The 20509-nt window shown below is 51.7% G+C and overlaps 1 protein-coding gene across 2 annotated transcripts in view; it reads left to right on the forward strand.

Moving 5' to 3' along the window:
- The first annotated feature begins 11156 nt into the window (after window positions 1-11156).
- Window positions 11157-20509, forward strand: part of CACNA1E (calcium voltage-gated channel subunit alpha1 E) — a 112782-nt gene continuing 103429 nt past the window's right edge. For both annotated transcript variants that reach the window (XM_086462417.1, XM_086462416.1), the window contains exon 1: window positions 11157-11575. In XM_086462417.1, coding sequence (XP_086318543.1) covers window positions 11157-11575 — 419 coding nt within the window. The remainder of the gene's footprint in view (window positions 11576-20509) is intronic.

The following is a 20509-nucleotide window of genomic DNA, read 5'->3' on the forward strand; positions in this document are numbered from 1 at the left end:
TTGAAGGGATGGAGGTGGGGGGCTGGGGACTATGAAGGATGATTTCTTGGATCACCCAGCTTGCTCAAACATCTTGCTGGTGCTCTGAAGCTTGCCGGCAGACGGTGGATGGCTGGCATGGGAAAATCAATGGTGTTAAACTATTTAGGAAGAAGCGAGTGGGCAAGAGGAGAGAAGGGGGAGTGACGCTGCCAGAAATAGCAATGCCCATTTCTGAGTTGCCAAGGCTCTGGGAGCAAATGGTCTCTGCTGGTGTCCAGTGTAAGCATTCACAGGGGGTGGTGGTGATGAGGGGAGCAGTGCTGAAATACATGGCAGCACCGTATGGCCGTGCCATGCTGGAGGAGAAACCCCCGGGCAGCTGCAGGCTGAGTGACGTATGCCGGCAGTCTCGCGCTGCCGGTCCTCAGCCATCCTCGAGATGTCTAAAAATTACAGATGGCAGTTTCCTAGTGTAAAAAGAGCTGTGTGCCGCCTGCGGAAGAGCCTCGTCTGTCTTCCAGGAGACAGAGAGGGACGGATGGGGGGGCCACTGATTAGCAGCCACTTGCGTGCCATCACAACGTGATTGCTGATGTTTGCAAATATGGTAAAGTCCAAGCTCTGAGCGCACATATTGCTGTAAAAGGACTAATTTCATGACAGGGTTGTGAGCTAATTCAGCCATTGGGCATAATTTCAGTAGAGGTGGGGTTGACAGTGAAGCAGTCAGCTTGGGTCAGAGCAAAGCTTCTTCTAGCTCTGTGCCCAGTCTGGCTATTCAGCCAGGACTGCAGAGGATGCTGGGCTGGACGGGTACATGTCTTAAGAAATACAAGGAATGGTGTAAGAAATAGGATGTATATTGCTCTTTCCCTGCTGGATCTTCCCAGGCTCTGGCTATGGGCAGCGCAGAGCTTGGTGATTGCAGCTAGGCTGTTATTCCTGGCTGTGCGTGCCCTCCTCTCCTCCATGAATTAGTCTAATCCTTATTTTGAGCTCATTTGCACTGAGCTTAAGTGTCCCACAAAGCAGCTATCTGGCAGGAAGGTTGCTTTGGTATAAATCATTCCGAGTATTGTGCTTCAGAGGCATGGAACAGCAGAGATGAAATAATGCCACAAATAAAGAGGAAAAGAAGGGGAAGAAATCGCAGTATTAACAGCTCAATGCCAGAATTGTAGCAAACACAAAAGAAGGGAAAGCAGAGCTGGATGAGCTCTTGTTGAAAGAAGAAACACTTCGAGGAGGAGAGGGAGCCCGACGATTAGGCAGTGGCTTTGATCCCAAAGGGGGGTGCTGGAATTGCTGGCTCTGACAAAGCGAGGCAGACAGTGGGCAATAAGCACTGTTGTTGCTGGTGTTTGGAGGGGGAGTTGGCACCAGGAGTGGGGGGCAAAGCTGCATTGCTAGAGGGAGAGGAGACCACCAACATCAGCGGGTGTCCAGCTGGGCATATCCGAAAAAGCAGCACCTAAAAATGCCATCCTCTGTGCCTGTCCTCTTGCCTTGATGGTTTCCAGAAGCACTAACCTTTCACTTGGCACCTTAGCAAAGCCGCTGGGCTCATGCCCAGGCTGGCTTAGTGCACGGCTCCCTGCTGGGTCCAGGAGTGTGGCTGCCTTTAGGAGCCGTCAGAAAGCACCTAGGCTTTCCCAAGGGATTTGGTGGCCTCCCCTGAGGAGGAGAGGAGCCCTTGGGACTTCCCAGGTATGTGTGCATTGGGTGGGAGGTGAGGACTGGGCGCTTGCTGAGCCAGGTTATTAGTGCTGGTGGAAAAAGCAGGATTGATCAAATGTTCTTTTTAGCTCCCCATCTCCCATACTGTAGGAGACTGGGGAGAAACTTGGCTCAGGGGATGAGCTCTAGGTGTGTGTGGCAGCTTGGAGTGACTGAGGGTGGCAAGGACAGATGAGGCTGAGGAAGGGGAGGAAGGACAAGGGCTGGTTGCGGCTTTTGCCCCTGAGCAGTTGGGTGTCCTGGGACATGCTCTCCTACCCAGCAGGGAAACTGGTTGCTTGCTAAGGGATCCTCAAGGCCTGATTTGTGCATCTGTTATGCTGACAGGCAAGAAATACCTTTTTATTGTCCATTTTTCCCAACCCAGCTCAAGCCAGGATAAGGTAAAATGCAAGTCCACTTGGTTCTCTGCAGTGTGCAAGGTAAATGGGGAAGAGTTATAGAAGACCTGAGTGAAAGAGCAAAAGGAAAACTTGCCTTTCCTCCTTTGAGGTTGAATTGGTAAGGTCTTGCTCTGTTTACCCAGTGATTTGGGGCTCTGCCCTGTCCTTGTTCTTGCATCTGGAGCTGCTGGTGAGTACCTCACAGTAGAGGATACATAGCACGCTTTCTTCTCCAAGTCATCTGCATCATGGCAAGACAGACTTATTTGCTATCCGCTTCCCTTCTTCACCATGCAATTTGTGCAAGAGACTGGTGTCTCTGTGATGTGTGGTGTTTTTTCTTTTTTTTTTTTTTTTTACAAACAATAAGACCTTTTCAGTGAGTCTTTGTACATAATGAGAACAGAAGTCAAGGAAGAATAAAGCCTGCTGCAGCTCACCTTTGAAGGATCCCTTTGTTTTAACCTCTCAGGGGTGCTGTGACTCCTTGTGCCTGGAGTCTGATGTTTGCATGATTGTATAATTGCCTTTGTGGGTCTATTAAGTAATGACACACATTGTGGTTTGTGAGTCACCTCAGCAAAGGCACCGTTGGAAAGGAGAACTTTTTTCTCCCTGGCTTTGCCAGGTTAAACAGGGATTTTGTTATTTTGGTTGTTTCCTGGCTGGAGGGAAGACGGGCAGCCAGAGATGCCATCAAGCCCCATGGGGGTGGAATGCAAGGAGGGAACCCCGAAGTCTGGTCTGGGAGATGGCCATGGGAAGCTGTCCTTATGCAACGCTGTAGTCTGAGCCATGCGTGTGTTCTTCCTTCCCTATCCCAGCAGGCAGTTCCTGGCTAAGCCAGACGTTTGTAGAGAAGCTGTAAGCTGTAGCATGAAGCCAGAATTGGGGCACATGCTGGCAATGCCCGGGATGCATGGGATGCCATTCAGACCCATGACCACCCTCGGGGGAGTCCAGACCGAGCAGCTCCCAGGTCTTGTGATCCATCGTGGGTCCATGTGCATTCAGCCTGCCTTGGCATGGGGGAACAAACTTTTCCTGGGGCAGTGTTCAGGAGGCCTGGATGCTTCATGGCTCCCCGTTTTTCCTTCTGTATTTGTATCAAATCCTCTTTGCATCCATAGTTTCAAGCTGACCTGAGTTTCTGATCTGCATTAAAGGCAATGCCCTGTTCTCAGCGCCTTTCTATGTACTGCCTTGTTTCAGGTGCTCCAGAGTGAGCAACAAGGTCTGGGCTGTCTTCTGCCAGCAGTGTTTCCCAGAGACCAGTCTATTTATTTTTTAAAACCTTTTCTTTCTCTGTTGCACAGCAACTTCTAACACACTCTGGCTTGTGCTGGCAGCTCCTGCTCTTCTCCATACCTTGGCAATTCTTGTAGCTGCTTTTGGGCCGAGAGTGGTGGAGACCAATGCCGAAACCTGGTGTCACATGGGGTCACTTGTCCTCTTTGAAGTGAGCTAGCTCAGGCTGAGTTACCAGGCTCAGACAGCACTGCTTCACGCATCCCTGGGTGCAGGAGTGGCCGAGGTGCAATGTGCAGAGCCAGCTCTGCTGCTGCATGCTAATTAAAGCATAAATTCAGGCTGTCCTCAGGCATGGTGGTGCTCTGTCTATGACTACCTGCATGCACTGGCTCTTTGCTTGCCAAATATCCAGGGAATAGCAGGCTGCGACGTGGAGATGCTGCTCTCACTGAGTCTGTGGTTGGTAAAGGGGACTGTTTCGAGGCACGTGAGCTCAGGGCTATTTCCATATGTGCACTTAACGTTGGCGTTGGCTGCCGGCCCTGTGTTGCAGGCATGACAGGCAGCCCGGGAGCATCATTGCGCCTTTCTGAGGAAAACCTCCTTGTGGTGGGAGCTGGAGGGAGGAGGGCAACACAGCCCTGGAGGGGTGACAGCCTGCGCTCTTGTGCAGGAGCAGAGTTATATTCCTGGAGGGTGGCCTGGTGATTACAGCTGGAAATCATCTTAAGAAGCCTGGGCTCTGCCCTTCTTTGGGAAGCAAACTCCTAAGGGCATGCTCTCTGGCTACGTGTATGTATAGCTCCAAGCGCTGCTGGTTTCTAGATGCTGCTGTTGCACAGATCACAGCTTGCTTTCCCGTCCCCGATTATTTCTATAACCAGGCTTGGTCCCATCCTGTCTGCAGAGCAGTGGTGCTGTGCCAGGCGAGACCAAGTCCAGCACTTGCCCACCGAACTGATACCTCTCGCCTTGGCCCTGCTGGGGGGACAAGTTTGTACAAGGAAGGGAAACGCTGAGCTGTGCTGGGCATCAACCTGCATTCCCCATCTCTGCCCGCAGCTGATGACACGCGTGCTCTCAGGTCTGCCTGTGTGTGTTTTCTCTGCCTTCTGGGGGGATGGGGAACTGGGATGCCAGTGTGGGTTGGTGGTGGCATGGGGGTGGTAGGTTGCAGGTGTGATGGGTGTGCAGTGAGGGCTACTTTGCCTTGAGACGTGGAAACCTCTGCCTGTCCGGCACCAAGGGGCACAGGAAGAGGCAAAGAGATGAGACTATCTCAAAGGTGATGCTGGAAGAAATTTGTGTGTTGGGTTGTTCGTCAGCATGGGCATTCCCAAGCACTAGGACACCTTACTGTCCATGCCTGGTGCTACCCCATCACTGAAATCTGTATGTCAGGCCAGCCAGAGCCCTGTCTCTTGTTGCTGCCCCAGCAGCATCGTGCCTGCCCCTAGTCGTGCCCTGAATGTTTCCTTGGGGCTGGAAATTGCTGCCTGCAGCCAGCCACGGGGCTGCTTCCCTGGCAGTCTCTGGCTCTCCCACCTCTCTGTGCTGGAGATGGAGGGGTGATTTCTTTGACTTACATTTATATAAATAGTAGTGGGGTTGTTTAACAGTTGCTCTTAAAGGAGAGATGAGATAATTTCATGTTTTGATATTCTTAAATCTGATTCCCCTGGGAGCGGTGCTCCGTGGGAGGGCTCTTGTAACCAGGGCTGTGCTACCCCACTGCTCGCACGGGCAAAGCCCTTGCACCCACCATGGGCTTGTTGGCCTTTGAGATGCCTCCTAGTTGGGATGGGTTCCGAGCAGCAGCCTTCCTCCATCCAAGCTCAGTGTGGCTTTTCCTGGGAAGCAGGCTCTGCTGCTGGAGCATCATGCCATGAAAACCCTGGCGTGGCAGAACAAAAGCCATTTCCCAGACAAAAGATTGTCTGATGTCTGGTGCTGGAGCATCTCCCAGCCTGAAGCAGCCCCTGGGTATTTGGAGCTGTGCTTTTTCCTCTGTCTGATCTTTGCAGTCATTCCAGGAGTCTTTGTTGTAGTGTCTTGGTGCTGTGAAGTCCCAAAAATTAGTTTATTACATGTGAATAGGCGATGAAAAATGAATGTTTCTTGAGAAACGAGCCAAGTGGCCCTTCTTTGATTGCACCATGTCCCTCTGCCCCTAACATGCTGGTGTGCATTGTGCTGCTTTCCCCTGGCTCTCCTGTACTGGGATATTTGACTTGACCCTTTCACCTGCGCCTTTTGGTGAGAGTAGGAATAGGCCTGTGCAAGGAGCACTTGCCTGTAAACGTCTTGTCTATTCTTTCTTCCCCACTTTGCCTAAGTCTTTCCCTTACTGGTGTCATACAAAGCTCCCAAACAAGGGATGCAGCACTGGCTCTTGCTGGGTACCAGGCATGTACCAGGGATGGTGGGAGCAGCTCTTCCCAGCAGAGCTGCTGCAAACTGGCTGGTGGCAGGGGCTATGGGAAGGGGGGTTTAATCCAACAAACTTTTCCCCAGTAACAAACCTCTCTACTAAAAATAGCTTACCCTCACCAGCTGACTCCTGCAGCTGCCTTGCAGTGCAGACCTAGCCACTGTATTCACTGCAAGACGGAGCAGCCCGGTGACTAGGGGGGGTCCAGAGCTGGCCCAAGTGGGGCTCGCCCACCATGGCATCCATGCTGTTGCGAGGGGAAGTGTGCATGGTGGGAGAGGAAAAGGCCATGAGGATGAATCAGTTGCTATTACAGCCCATCTGTCTCTGTTTGGAAGGGCCCCATGCTAAATTTCTTCCTAGTGCTCTGCTTAACCGCACTGCATGAGCTCTCCTTCTCCCCTTGAGCAGGGGCTTTAGCAGCTCGGGCTAAGCACGGCTCAGCAGAGAGAGGCAGATAGCATTTGATTGTCCTGAAAACCAAGGGGCTTCTGTGGCCTGGAAGAGGCAGGTTAGCGAGCTGGAGGGAAGGGCTGGCAGGGAATGGATTTGGAGCATTCCTGTGCCCCAGGAAGGGTGGAGTGGGGCTGAGATGTCTGAGCATGTGAGCTCCCAGGGTGACCAGCCAAGCTTGGGGAAGAGACATCCCCTGTGGGCTGGTGAAGCAGAGAAATGCCACCTGGCTTGGGGTGTCCCGAAGATGCTTGGGGACAGCATCCTAGATACTCTCCTATGTACATATATATACACACATACACCCTCTGGAGGTGTTTGCTCTTGTCCCTATTGTGCTCTCTCCTTGCTCATTCAGGAGAGAGGAGGGATACTTGCTCACAAGGGAAGCAGCAGCATCAGAGCAGCTTCTTGCTCTGATGCTGCTGTCAAAATCATCCACCAAATCCCCAGGAAAGGCTGCTGGGCTGATGGACCGTAGTCAGAGGACTCTGGCAGCTTTGCTGCTCGTTGCATACAACACAGACAGGATTTGTTCATCCTGGGCTGAGGCCTTGTGTCCTCTCTAGGAAAGGGTCTCTGTCTCCCTGCTCACCCAGAGCTCATGGCAGTGCTGGAGCTCAGTGCTTCAGTGCCAGACCCTTGTGCTGCCCAGGGAAGATCAGCCTTCATGGTCTAGCATAGCATCAAGCCTTTCTGCTTTAACTCCGGAGGTTTTGGTGAAGGTTATTCAGATAATGGAAGCAAAGAGTTCACCCAGTGCCTTAAGTGCTGAGTGTAGTTATTATGGTAATACATAGTTACTTGGCTAAAGACTTGATTGCTGTCGTTGTAACACAAACACATACACAGAGAAAACCCCTAAAAGGAATTTCCTCTTTGTAGGTGTCAGCGGTGCTGCTGGGAACCTGCTTCTCACTGTAGCTCTTTGTTGGTTAATCGGCTGCTAGAAGGAAAAAATGAAGTATGGTGTGAGTCTCCAGGGTCTTCTGCCTGCAGAGGCTGTGTTCCTTGGCTGTGGCATGCAGTTTGGGTTTAGGTTAATGGGGTTGTGTCACCTGGCAGCGTGTAGTCAAGGATGCTGCAGAGAGGAACTGTATATGTCTCTTCTTCCATCACTTGTCCTCCAGTGCTGAGGTCTTGAAAAGGCTGTTCGTGGTGTTTGTGGAGTAGGATGATGCCCTGGGTTGTGTCCTGTTTCAGCCCATATTGATGTACAGGCCATGACAGTACGATACTCACTGTGCTGACCCTGTTTGGCTATGGCAATCTCAGCATGGGAGGGGATGGATGGATGCTGGGTGTGATCTCTCTAATGAGATCCCCACTAGATGGGGTGAGCTCCAGCTGTGCATTGTCACATGTCAAATGTCCCCTGGGTTGTGCTGCGAGCACCGTACTGCTCCCAGCCACTGTGCAGGGGAAAGCACAAGTGCCACTGTTCTTGCAGCTGAATAGCCACACTAATTCAGTTTGGCTGCTCCTAGTGCCCTTTGGCAGTGGTTTTATCTAGATGACTTCTCTGCTTCAGGAGCAAACAGTAAATTTCCTGGCTTTTATTACTTTTAGACTGAAATTTGGGAGATAAAGAGCCTTTAGAAACTTCATTTTCTGGTATTGAAAACCTGCTATGTGTCACAGCAGCAGCTGTTCCTCAGCTCTTCTGTATCAAACACAGCCAAATGTGCTGCTTCTGTGCAGTGATGCCCTCTGCTTTTGGTGCAGTTGGGTGACTGGGGGCAACAGGGGCTGCCTGAAGCCATGGGTGGCTCTGCCGCTCTCTTGCCACATCTCAGCTGTGCAGCCTGGGATATGGACAGCGAGCATCAGCCAGTCACCTGTGGGAAACCATGTGTGGTACTGTGGTGGGGGCAGATAGGTGGACACACTGGGTTTTTTGCTATTTTAAAATTATTAGTTGTCATTAACAGAGATGCAAAGCCACCTTCTGCCCAGCTGTTAACAGGGAGCTGTGTGGCAAACCTGAGTTTATTCCCATGCAAAGGCTGATTTGCAGCTGGAAGGATTCAGAGGCACTGATATGCACCTGAGCTGTATGTTATTAAGTAAACCCAGCGTGGAGGTAGGCCTGCTGGTCGGCTCCGTGGTCCTGGCTCCAGCTACAGTCTGTTCCAGGCACATACCGATCTGTAGGTTTCCATCGATGGGATCAGAAAGTAACTCCCTGTTTTCAAAACCAGCCACATCGTGGCTTACCATAGATTTCCCTTTTGTGGGAGACAAGGGCTGGTGTTTAAACAGCAGAAGCTGAATTACATGAGCAAATGGGGTGTTTTTCCCACTAATTCAGATTTTGTTTAAAAATAAAGCAGGTTTGTTTTTGGTGTAAGACGGGGACCAAAGGCTAGAAGACAGGCAGATGCCCTGGTCAGATGCTTCATATGTGGCGCGTGGCATCCCGCAAGCACCCTCGTTAGCACGTAGCCTCATCGGCTTTCCTTAACAAAATGTTCTGGCATCCTCCCTTCTCTGCTTGTCACTTCTCTGGAGGGAATGTGGCTTGTTCTACTGGCAGCATGAGCCCTGTTTGCTTAGGCGGAGGCAGAGCTAATTATTTCTATTTATTTCCTCTAACTTTCTCCGTGTTTCGTTTGAGGGCTCTGCTTGAGCTTTTTCATTTGTCTCCAAGCCTGGGAGTCACCAGCGTCCCTGGAGCAAGCCTGGTGAGAGATGCATTGGTAGGCATCAGGAGAGCTGGTGTCCTCGTGGATGCTGGACCTGCCCTCGAGATGTGTCCTTGTTTGCTCTTAGCTAATTGTCCTTGTGGCTCTGCTGCAGCCATGCCATGGCTGAAACCTGGAGTGCTTGTGCTTGGTATGCAAGAAAGACTCCTGTCCTCCCCCAAGGAAATGCTCGGGGAAGAAACAGAGCTGCAGAATGGTTGTTCAAAAACAGAACAGAAAAGAACAACACCCGCCTCCGAAAACACAAAACAGAAAAAAACCCAAACAAAACCCCAAAATACAAAACAAAAAAGGCATCCCAAACCCCCAAAGAAAACGTGGCATGGCTGGATGAGGAGTTAAACTTTAGCAGAGGAGGGTTGAAAACGAGCGGAGCAATATGAGAAGGAAAGGCATATGTTAGGGAAATGAGAAATCGTAACGGTATCCAGGACTGGATTGAAAAAGTAAGTAATTAATACCTTAAAAAAAATAAGTTGCATGGGTAAGCAAAGTAGTGAAGAGTCTGTTTATAGCTTTCAGTGGGAGCAGCCAAACTCTTCTTATCAGTGTACTAATTAATTTGCCAAGGCTTTTACTGGCAGTTGCCTTTTTCTTTCTGGAGAGTTTGCCAAGGGGTGAGTATCCCTTGGGCCAGGCAGGCTTAAATTTGGGGGTGATTTTAGACACTTGATATTTGCAGTGCAGCACCACAGACCCGAAGGAGATGGGATGCTTCCCTAGCTGTGTGGGGATGTCAGGCTTATTTTGGCTAGCATGGGGACCTATGCTCTGTTTTGTCCCCTTGGCTACTCTTGATTTTTTCTTTCTATATTTAATTTATTTTTGCTCTTTGTGGGGTGATTTCCCAGCTTTTCTCTTGACTGCTGTGCTCGGCAGCTCTTGCCTCTCTGTTTGCTGTGGAGGAGGAGTTCAGGTGTCTTTTCTCTAAATGATGCCCTGGGAAGGGGTTAAGATGACTGATGTGCCCAACGTGCTGTATTATTGCCATATTTTGAGGGGCTTAAATCCTCCTTTCCCTCGCTGAGTGGTTTCCCCCCATGTCAGGGATGTAGTTGGGAAGGGGGTGACAGCCATGGTGAGAAGTGTATGCTGCCTTACTCTTCTCTCCTCCCCTCTTTCACCTCCATCATGGGCAAGTGCTGGTGGGAGGGGAAATTTCAGGGACTGCCGGAGCGAAGCCCTTCCCCCATCAATAACATGCTGAACGGAGCTTCTCCAACATGAGAATAAAGCGTTTCACCATGGCAAGGCTACAGGTGTATTCTCAGACACAAGCATCTTCTGTCTATAGAGCATCATCTATTTTGCTTAGCCGAGGAACGTTGCTCAGAGTGGTGTTTCTCGCAGCATTCCTGCACCTTTCACTCCGATGTGCAGCTCCCAAGTCAAAGCCGTGCTGATATTTCTACATCCAGCATCCTAAGATGCTGCCTGTCTCTGCCAGGCTGCCTGGCCCTCATCCCATGAGCCGGGGGCTGGAGTGGGGACATGGATGCTCTGGCCAGGGATGCTCCAGCGCTGCGCCCACCTAGAAGCAGCATGTGAGGGCACTGCACCATCTGTCGGTGTGCATGCCGCTCACATCTCACATGGCCCTGCCTGCTGTGGGCAGCCAAGTACGGCTGGCTTTTTGGTGAATGCATGGCTGCCTGCTGGGCTGGATGGGGAGAGCTGTGCTGTGGGTTACAGGTTGTGTTCCCAGCTGAGCTGTGCCGTGCCAGACCCTTTTATTCTTCCCAACCTCATGCAAAAGCAAAAAAACCCAACAAACCCATAGATCAAGAAAAAAAAAAAAAGCAAAAGCAGCGCAGGGGTGGTTTGATCCAGGTCTACCAAGTCCCCTCTTTTCCCACCTGCAAGACAGTATGGTGGCTTATGTTGTGGTCGAGCTGTGTGGAGCTGTGGTGCTCTGGGGACCTCAGGGAGGGCTGGCTATGGGTTCAGAGAGGTACAGGGGTGCCCAGACTGGGAAGGAGGAGGACGGCAGTAAGGCAGGAGGCGCTACCCCTTCCCCTAGCCTTGAGGGTCCAGTGTTGTGAGCCCTGTGCCTGGTTTGAGAGGGTCTGGCCCAGCACACCGAGGAGAAATGGGACTTTCAGTTGGCATGGAAGGAAGGAAGGGAGGGAATTGGGGGGCAAATGGAGCAAAGCCCTGAGCCTCCACTCTCTGTCTTGTGCCCCTTCAGAGTGATGAGCTACAACAGCACCAAAGATGCTGGGATTCGGCACGTGCACCGTCAGCGCCCCAGCGCCGGGCAGGGGGGTTGAGTTGGATGCTGCCTCCCACCGCTACGTCCTGGCCCTGCCCGAGGAGGAGACGTGGCGCAAGCATCGGCTCGGCCTGATGCAAACCACCCAGTCCTGCAACCTGCTGGAGCCCGAGAGCCTGGCCGAGGCCCTGGTCTCGCGCGCTGCCAGCTTTGATGCCCTCTACCAGCCCCGGTCCCGGGATGCCGATGCCGGCACGGAGATGGGCAGCACCTTTGACCTGGGGCTCGGCCAGTACGTCCCTGTGAGCCCGGACATTATCAAGCGCCGGCGGGGTGGGCTGATCGAGCAGAGAGACATTATCAAGGCGCACGAGGCACACAAGATGCAGAGCACGCCGCAGGCGCGGAGGAAGGAGTGGGAGTAAGTACCGGAGAGCCCCCAGCCCAGGTGGGCAGCCGGGGGGAGTGGGAGCATTCCCCGTCCTCTGTGGGGCTGGCAGGGGGGACTGGGGAGGGTGTCATATCCTTGTCACACCCGTGGAGCAGCCAACAGCAGCTGTGCTCGATCTCCTGGCACTCCTGAGCTGGGCTGCTTTTCCCCGTCACTTTTGTTTTCCAGGGAGGAAGGAAACAACTTTAGATATAGGGAATGAGATTTAAATTTTTTTTTTTCTTCACTCCCAACCACCGCAAACCTCTTCTGGATCCTCTTCTCTCCCTATGCTCTTAAAACTGATGGGATGTGTGGTCCTGCCTCCTGCAGCTGGGACCTCATGCAGCACCTGTCCTGCCCTGGGGCTCAGCACATCCCGCAGGTCCTGCAGGGCTTGGGCTGGTCTGAGCCGGCAGGACCACGGTATTTGTCCGAAGGAGTGAGTGTGTGGGATGTGTGCATGAGAGAGCAGTGTGCTGGGTATGGGAGGTGAGTGGGTGTCAGCAGAAGCAGTTGGAGATGCTTCTCTCGACTCTGAGCTGGAGGGTTGCATCTGATGGGAACAGTGTAAAGGGGACTATATGCATGAGGGGGTTCCCCAAATTGTGGAGCGGTTACTGGGATATAGAGGAAACTTGGAAGTCCTCAAGACAGTTTGCCTTGGTTGCAGCAGGGCTTTTGGATGCATTTGAGGTCACTGTCTTCTGCTTTTACTGTGGCTTGAGCCCTGTTGCGGGGGATTTGCATTTAATCCGAAGTGGCCAAGTCCCCCTGAATCAGAGCAAGCTGCAGATGTTAATGAACTTGGGGAAAGAGAACTGCTTGGCAGAGCTAGAACACACTGATTTTACTTATTATTTTCCTTTAATTAACTCCTTCCCATAGTTTGCCTTGGTGCTGTGAGAAAACCCTAGCTCCCAGATTATTCTCCCTTAACCGGCACTCACTGCGCAACCAAGGCTGCAGCCACGCACTTCAATCCTGCATTTAAATTACAAGGTTCCCCCTCTTGTGTCTACTCAGCAAAATTGCCTGGAATAAGCTGCTGCAGAACACCCTGCTCCAGTATTGCGGGTCTGGAGCAGCTTCTGGCGCTTTATTTGGGGAATAATGAATGTATTATAAAACACTTGAAGGAGGTGGGAGCCCCTGTATTAATTAGATGTGGCATATTGCTTTGGTGAGATCCCGGTCAACGCTCAGCTCATTTGAAGCTGGTAGGATTTCTTTGGGATGCTGTGCATGATAAAATTATTTATGATAATGCTGGGGCTGCTCCTGCCTTTTTTTGGAGGGCAGCCCATCAGCGAGGCAGGCTCTCCCTGGCCCTTTCTGCTCAGTGCTCATCCCTTTGTGCCCAGGGAACCTCCTGGCCGATGACTCAGGAAGCCCCGCAGAGGCGAAATAAATTGACATATGGGCTCAGCAAGTGCTTGGTGCCTTGTTATCTTTTGCGACCCACCGGGGATGCCAGATGAATAAATCATGGCGGGGCAGGAAGCAGAGGGACAGCCTCGTTAACTGTCGGCTGGCGGAGCGAGTTCCTAGAACGGCTGCTTGCTAATTAAGTGTCTGGAAGACTACAGCTCTATTTTGTGGCAGGGAGATGAAGCCAGAGCCCTTGCTGCTTGTACCGCACAGGATGTGCCCCTTTCGCCGCCCTCGGCTGCTCCATCTAGCTGTAACTCAAACACAGAGCCTAATGTTTCTAACGTAATGGGAATATGTAGATGGCCATGCCACTGCTGCCATCCCAACCTGTTTAATCAGGTGTTTCCCCAGGCTGGTGGGATCCAGACTTTGCACTTCCCAGCTCTTGGATCCTTGGTTTTGGCATTTCAGCCTGCTTTACAATGGTTTTGTGGGTATGCATGGGAAGTCGTGTCGAAGGTAGGCATCCCTGAGATTTGGGATGGGCTGCCCTCCCTTTACCAACCAGGGCTTGTTGCTGTTGGGGTCTGGCCATGGGGCTCTCTCCTTGCAGATGCTCAAGCCCTCAGCCCAGTAGCCATGCCACAGGAGGTGGAGATGCTGGTGCTTTGCAGAAGCCCCTGCTGCCAAGGAGATGCCAGGCTCTGGCACTGATGGCAGCCCTTGGGCTTCACAGACCTCATGGCCCACCAAGGCCCAGAGAGCCCCCCTGCCTGTCTCTTGCCAGGTCCCTTCCTGGGGAGCCGGTGATCTTGGCACAGTAGGCTGAGCCCCAAAGGGCTGGATCTGTGCCTCTACCAGAGTTAGGTGCCCTGATACCCAATCAGCCTGCAAAAATCATGTGCTAGAGGCTCCTGCTTTAAAATCAGACTCATAAACCAGTGATGTTTCCCTAAAAACTTTGCTAAAGACAAGGCTAGTGTGCAGAGCTGGTACCCCAGGGCTGTGGATGCTCCTTGGGACTAGACTGCTTTTTCTCCCCCATATGCTTCCTTATCTACAATTTTATTAGTAATAATGCAATTTCCCTGTGATTTAATTTTTAGAAGAGCCCATCTTGCATGCTTTGAATTGCCCTAGGGGCTTTTGCCTGGGAGGTCTGGCTCTGTCTATCTAGGCTGGTGAGCAGTGGGGTTGTATTTTCCCATAGCTCCATCATGGTGGTGGGCATTAGATGGAACATGGGGAACCTGGAAAATAGCTTTTCTGCTCAGCTTTGAGCTGTGGCAGACGCAGGGGGGTGGCTGGCTTGCCCGTGTGGTCACGGCAGGCCCAGAATAACTTATTTTCCCCCCCCACCCTTGTTGCCAAAACCTGAGGAGTTAAGCCAGGGTGGTTCAGAGAGGTCTGCACCTCCTTCATAAGGCTTCTGAGGGGTTTTGAGTTAAACATTGTGCTCTGAGCACTGTCTTGCATGAGTTAACTCCAACACGTGTTTCTGATGAGGTGCTGCTGAGCATCTGCCACCTTGGTCCAGGCTCTGGGAGAGGCTGGGTAGCTGCTGGAGGTCCCCTCGGGCTCCTGTTTGGCAGCCATGACTGGGTGGTGTGGGGTGGGCATGGGAAGCAAGTGCTGCATGCGTCTCTCGTCTGCCACATCAGACATCTGCTCCTCTGGAGCAGCTTTGTCTTTGCAGATGCAGCATTCCTGGTGTGCAGCCAGATGTTTGTGTGCAGCTGCTCTTGTGCTGGGTTGCAGTGAGCGAAGACAAGTGAAGGCTTTTTCTTAGTCCCAGTGTCAGCATCGATAGGTCTAACGCTTATCAAGCCTCCATCTCTGCTGCCTTTTGCCAGTGAAAAAACCCCACAAGTGAAATGTGCTTTCTCCTTAATAGGATGGGATAGGTATAGGAGGGTTAAAATGCTCTTTTCCTCAGGGTTTTTTTTTTTTTTTTTATGGGGAAACTGAGGCAGAGAGCAGAAAACGCTATTTGCTAAGTATGTGTGGGGCAGTGGGTCTGTGGGAGGCTTAACTTTATGGTGACAGGTGCATGTACCAGCCCACCTTGTTCTTGACTAAAGGACCTAAGCCCAAGGCAGACATGAAAACCTGTTTTCCAGAGTCCTGGTCTGATGCCCTGCCCTCCATCCAACTGTTCATGTGTTGGGGTCAGTGATGGAGGTATACGCAGACATCCGTTGCACTTCAAGGCATGGTGTGCTGCTGCTGCATGGCGTGATCGTGGTTGAATCACCGGTGTCTTTGCCGCGTATATGTGGCAGCATCATTTGGGCTACATCTGGCTGAGAGTGAGCTCAAAAGAAAAGCTCCTTGTCAAAATAAGCAATTGGGGAACCTCCTGCGGCTTCTCCAGGCTGAGCAGCCACTTCCTTAACTGATGCTAAGGACAGGCAGAGCCACCTAGGGAACATCCCAGAAAAGCCTCAAGCTGAGTTTGTAGCAGACAGGACCCAAACCTGCCTTGCATGGCTTAAAACCACATGTACATGGATATTTGTTGAGTTTAGCTTGTGTGATTTAGGGAATGCACGCTGTGTGCTCATGTTAGAATGATATCTACAGCAAGGATATGTGGAAAAGCCTAATTTCCAGATGTTGGGCAGGGAGTGAAGGAGCAGAGGAGACTAGAGGAAAGCAGCTGGGTCTTGGTGCAGTTTGGAGGTGACAGTGTGGAAATAGGATGCTGTAATTCAGCATTGTAGTGACTGGGTGATGGGTGGCAGGATTCAGTGTCCTGTGGGAAGCCATGCACTCCACCCACAGTGCTCCTAAAGGACAGAGTCATTAAAAGTGATCTCCTGTCTTGTAGCATCTTAGAGTTAATGGCTTTGATGCTATGAGTTTGCTAGGTCTCACTCTCATGGTATGATCCCCACAGCCCATCTGTGAGCCTGTGGAGCGGCAGGACAGAAGAGCTTTCTGCTGCTTGCTCAGATTCGTACCTGCAACGCAGATGGTGGGGAGCCTTTTGGGCTGGAGCATAGCATTACTGCAGCTCTGCCTTCGTGTGGTTGTATTGGAAGAAGTAAGAGAACGGGAGAAACTGTGAAAGCACACAGGGTGTTGCTAACGGATCTCAGGAGCTTTTATGACTTGACAGTCTGTCTGGTTATGTGCACACTCTGCATCCCGGATTACAAATGAAGATTATTTTTTTTAATCCCCCCCCACCCCTCAGTGCTGATTGAGACAAGGGGCCCCCTTGGTGTGTGCTGGGCTGCCAGCTCCATTGCTGGGGCTGCTTTGGCAGCAGTGTGGCCCTGGCTGGACCACTGTCCATCACCCTGGCCCTCCTTGAATCTGCAGGGAAGGGACAAGTCCCAGGGTGGCTCTGAGTTGCCGTCACTGATGTTGGTAGCTCTGCGGCACAGTTTTGGGAGACTTGTTGGATTTAGCGCGTGTTGCTGCTGTGCAGTAAGCAGCAGCCCTGCTCCGTGCTCTGTGCAGCAGCTCCTGCCCACCCAAGTGGGCTCTGTGGGTGGCTGCTCTGTGCTGTCCTGCCCCATCATGGGACTGTGGGTGAAGGGCTGGAGGAGGGCACTGGCTCTTGGCTGCAGCATCAGCTTTGGGAGGGAGGGACCTACAAAATGGCAGCCCCTGCTCCCCCATAGGTGCTGCCAGGGAGGGAGAAGGTGTCCTGGCATCCCCTCCTGGTCTTGGTTCTGGCACCAATGTCCAGTGCTCATCACTCCTCCTCATGCCTCCCTCCCTGCCCCTGCCCTAGGAGGTAGATGACTTTCCTCCTCTAGCACTTCTACAGCATTGGTCGCTGTCAGAGGCAACTTAGCCACGTCCTCCTCCACTGTGGGCTCCTGTTCAGATGTCTGCTGCTGTGTGCCCGGGAGCTTGGGGGAGCTGGACAGGAAGGTCGGGGCAGTGCAGGCAGCTGGCAGGAGCTGTGGGAGCTCTGCGGGCGAAAGCCCTGAGATGTCAGTGACGGGCAAAGCCAGGCTCCCGTACCAGGGAGGACACCCATGTCTCTTATGCAAGTCCTCTGCAACCCAGGGCAAAGCAGTTAACCTCTCTGAAAGCCTAGCAAGTGTCTCTCAGTTAAGATGACTCTCCCTGCTTATGTTTTACCCTGCAAGAGTAGCAATGTGGGTGTGGTGGAAAGGGCTATGGGTGCGCTAAACCTGGGGACGGTGAAATATGGCTTTTATTATGGTAATTTGGCCTTGAACAGCAGAGGAGCATCTCTCCCAGAGGTATCTGCCCTGGACCTTCCCATGCTCTCCCTGCTGCTGTTCAGTGCAGACCAAGGTTTGGATGCATGGGAAGGAGATTGTTTTCTGACCTGGGATGAACTTGAGTTCCACTGAATATCCTGGCAACAGCATGGAAATAGCAGCATCTTTCCCTGAATTGCCTCAAAGTCTGGGTTTCTGGCACGCTGACGGAATTCCTTTTCTGAATTAATTCAAGTGACTTTGCAAAACCTCCCAAGGGCTGCTGGGAAGGGTGGGCAGTTATGGTCGGTCCTAGCCTTCCTGCATGGCTGAGGCCACTCTTCCAGGGAGCTGGTTGCTGAATGTGGAGGACAAGGAGGGTTCCCGGTGGATGCCTCTGCTCAGGAGCTTGTGTTTTGCCACTGCATCCTGGCATGCCTCATTCCTGCTTCCCTCACTGGAGTCTCAGCTGCGGGTGTCAGAAAGCTCTGTTAGCACATCTCGGGGCTGCATAGAAGCCATGCACCGTGCTGAGGCTGGTTGTGCTTCCCAGGAACCAGCCTTCAGACAGAGTTTTCCCCTTGGCCTGGGGCTGGCCATAGCTCAGAAGCACAGAACTGCTGGGAGGCAGTGAGGTGGGAAAGAACCTCAAGCAGGGTCACCTGGACTGTGTCCAGGCAGCTTTTGAGTATCTCTAAAGATGAAGACTCCACAACCTTTCCGGGCAGCCTGTCCCAAATACTCAGTTTCCCTCACAGTCAAAAGGTTTATTCCTATGTATAAGTATTTTATTGCTGTTTGTGCCCATGGCTTCTTCTCCAGTCACTGGGTACTAAAGAGGAGAGCCTGGCCCTGCCGTTACTCCCCACCATCAGGTATTCATACGCATTGGTAAGATCTGCTCTGAGCCTTTTCCAACCAGGCTGAGCAGACCCAGCTCTCAGCCTCTCTCTGTAGGGCAGATGCTCTCCTCCTTTAATCACCTTTGTTAGAGTTGCTCCAGTAAGTCCACGTCTCTCCTGACCTGGGGGGCACAGCACTCTGGATGTGTCTCACTGGGGCTGAGCAGAGGGGAAGGGTCACCTCCTTGACCTGCTGGGCACACCTTGTCTAATGCAGCCCAGGAGGCCGTTGGTCGTCTTTGCTGCAAGAGCACATTGCTGGCTCATGGTCAACTTGGTGTCCACCAGGTCCCTCAGGGCTTTCTCTGTCAAGTTGCTTCCCAGCCACTGTGTACTGGGTTGTTCTTCCCCAAGTGCAGGACTTGGCATTTCCCATGAAGCTGAATTTCATGCTGTTCCTTTGTCGGTTCCTCCAGGCTATCAAAGTCCCTCTGGATGGCAGCACAACCCTCTGCTTTATCAGTCCTAGTTTTATATCATCTGTCTGCACTGCAAGCATGATTCGGTGCAGCATGCATCTAATGAAACTCTGGTATTCGGTACTCATTTGCACCCTCATCTTTTCCCTCCCCTGGAATAATCCAACCTGTTACCCTTTCCCAGGCAGCCCCCAGCTGTCCCTATGTGATTCTGATGGGGGGCTGTCTGCTGACCGGGAGATGTTTGTGGGAGAGGTGCTTTTAAGCCTCTCAGGTGTATGTGGTTCAAATTATTTTCTATTCACAGTTTCTAAAGTGTAATACACTCCACACCCTCATTTAAGAGATGACAGGGTAATAAGATAATTCAGGGTGCAAAGGACCTCAGGAGGTATCTAGTCTAATCAGACTGTAACTTACTTTTCATTTAAGTCAACATTTTGTGTTTTAAAACAGGTGATTTATTGTGTGCTCCCAAAATGACATTTTCATTTCAAATCACAGAGTTTTCAAACTTGGGAACGTTTTTTTTGAAAGTTTGGTGAAAACTCAGCTGTGAGGATTAGTGCACAACCTGTGCCTGGAGGGACTTGCTCCTTACAGACTCATCTGTACTATGGAAATGGCACTTCCACCTAATCGTGCATGAACGAATGCCACCGATGGTGAAGTTTCTAGTCCGTGTATGTGTGGGATGCAATCTCAGTTCAAATGCCTCTGAAGGATTATGGCCTTTTCTTCTGCACTTGCCAGCTGAGTGCACCTTCCTAGTTCAAAAGGTGTTTGCTGTGCTTGTGCATGACAAACGTTAATCCCTGGCTTGAACTGCTTGTGTTACATGAGAGCTGAAAAAATCGAAGTGAAAAGTTAGGAAGGTCCCTGAAGTTGTACTAAAGCAGCTTTCAGGTGTGAGTCTTGGTCTCTTGATGGCCACCTTGGGAAATCTTTCTCAGAAAATCAGAGAGGAGAGATGTGTTTCTTGTCTCCACTTACCTTTTGCACGCTCAATGTGAAAGTCTGCTCCGGTCCTTCGGTGCAGGGTTACGGATGTGTGGATCACCCAAAACATGTCACTGTTTCTGTTGCTTGGCTGGTTTTGGGCTGGCCCTATGCACACCAGTAAGGCTGTCCCTCTTTAACTGGGAAAAATGTGCTGGTGCTTACCCCTAGCTGTGGGGGACCACGGTACCAAAGGAGATCAGCATGGCATTGTCCTTCCCAAAACACACCCAAAAGAGCCAATGATGTGGCTCATCTTTCAGGGATGATGCTAACCAGCTGCGTGTGGTTGCGTGAGGGGACGCACCTTTCCTGTGAGCACACCGCCGTGGTGGATGGTGCCGTAACAAAACACGTCATCTTTGTGAGCTCAGGTACAAACCACGAGTCTTTTTTTTTGTCATCACAGGAGCTTCATAGGGGTCATTTTTTTCCCACTGCAGCTCATGAGACAGCAAAACAGTAGCTAACATGCTGTAGCTCTCTTCTCTGTGCATTTGCTTGAGTGGAAATAAGCCTAAAATTTTTTCAATGAACTTTTTCCCATTGAGGAATCGTTCTCAGCCACACTTTCCCGGGGACGGGTGTTTGCCTTCACAGAGGCTGTCGAGCTGATGACTGCCTGTTGCTGCAGCGAGGGGGACAGTATTTTCGCACCTCCCAACACTGAGTAGCTTTTGGAGAGAGGTTTTGCTCTCTGGCCTTTTCTCTTTCACAGGTTTGGGAGATGGAAGCAGCATCTCCTTCCTGGCTGCGTGCCAGGGATGGGACTTCTCTGGTTGTCTTGAGTATCAGCTGCTCAGCACAAGTTCAGACTTGCCGGAAAAATTTTTCAACAGCTCAATCTTCTCCTGGCTCTTGTCCTGACAATGTAATTTTATCCTGTTTGCTAGCAGGTTGCTTATGAGAAAGCTGAGCCTGTGAGTTTGGCTTCATGAGACTGGGGACGGAGTTTGGTGGGTTTCTGGTCCGGCTTTCTTTTTATTGCTGTGGGTGTCTGCAGCTCAAAGGGAGGAGGCTCCTCCGCCCCCCTGCTCGCTGGTA

The sequence above is a fragment of the Leptosomus discolor genome, chromosome 3 (genome assembly GCF_034619465.1).
Source record: "Leptosomus discolor isolate bLepDis1 chromosome 3, bLepDis1.hap2, whole genome shotgun sequence".
NCBI classification, from domain to species: Eukaryota; Metazoa; Chordata; class Aves; order Leptosomiformes; family Leptosomidae; genus Leptosomus; species Leptosomus discolor.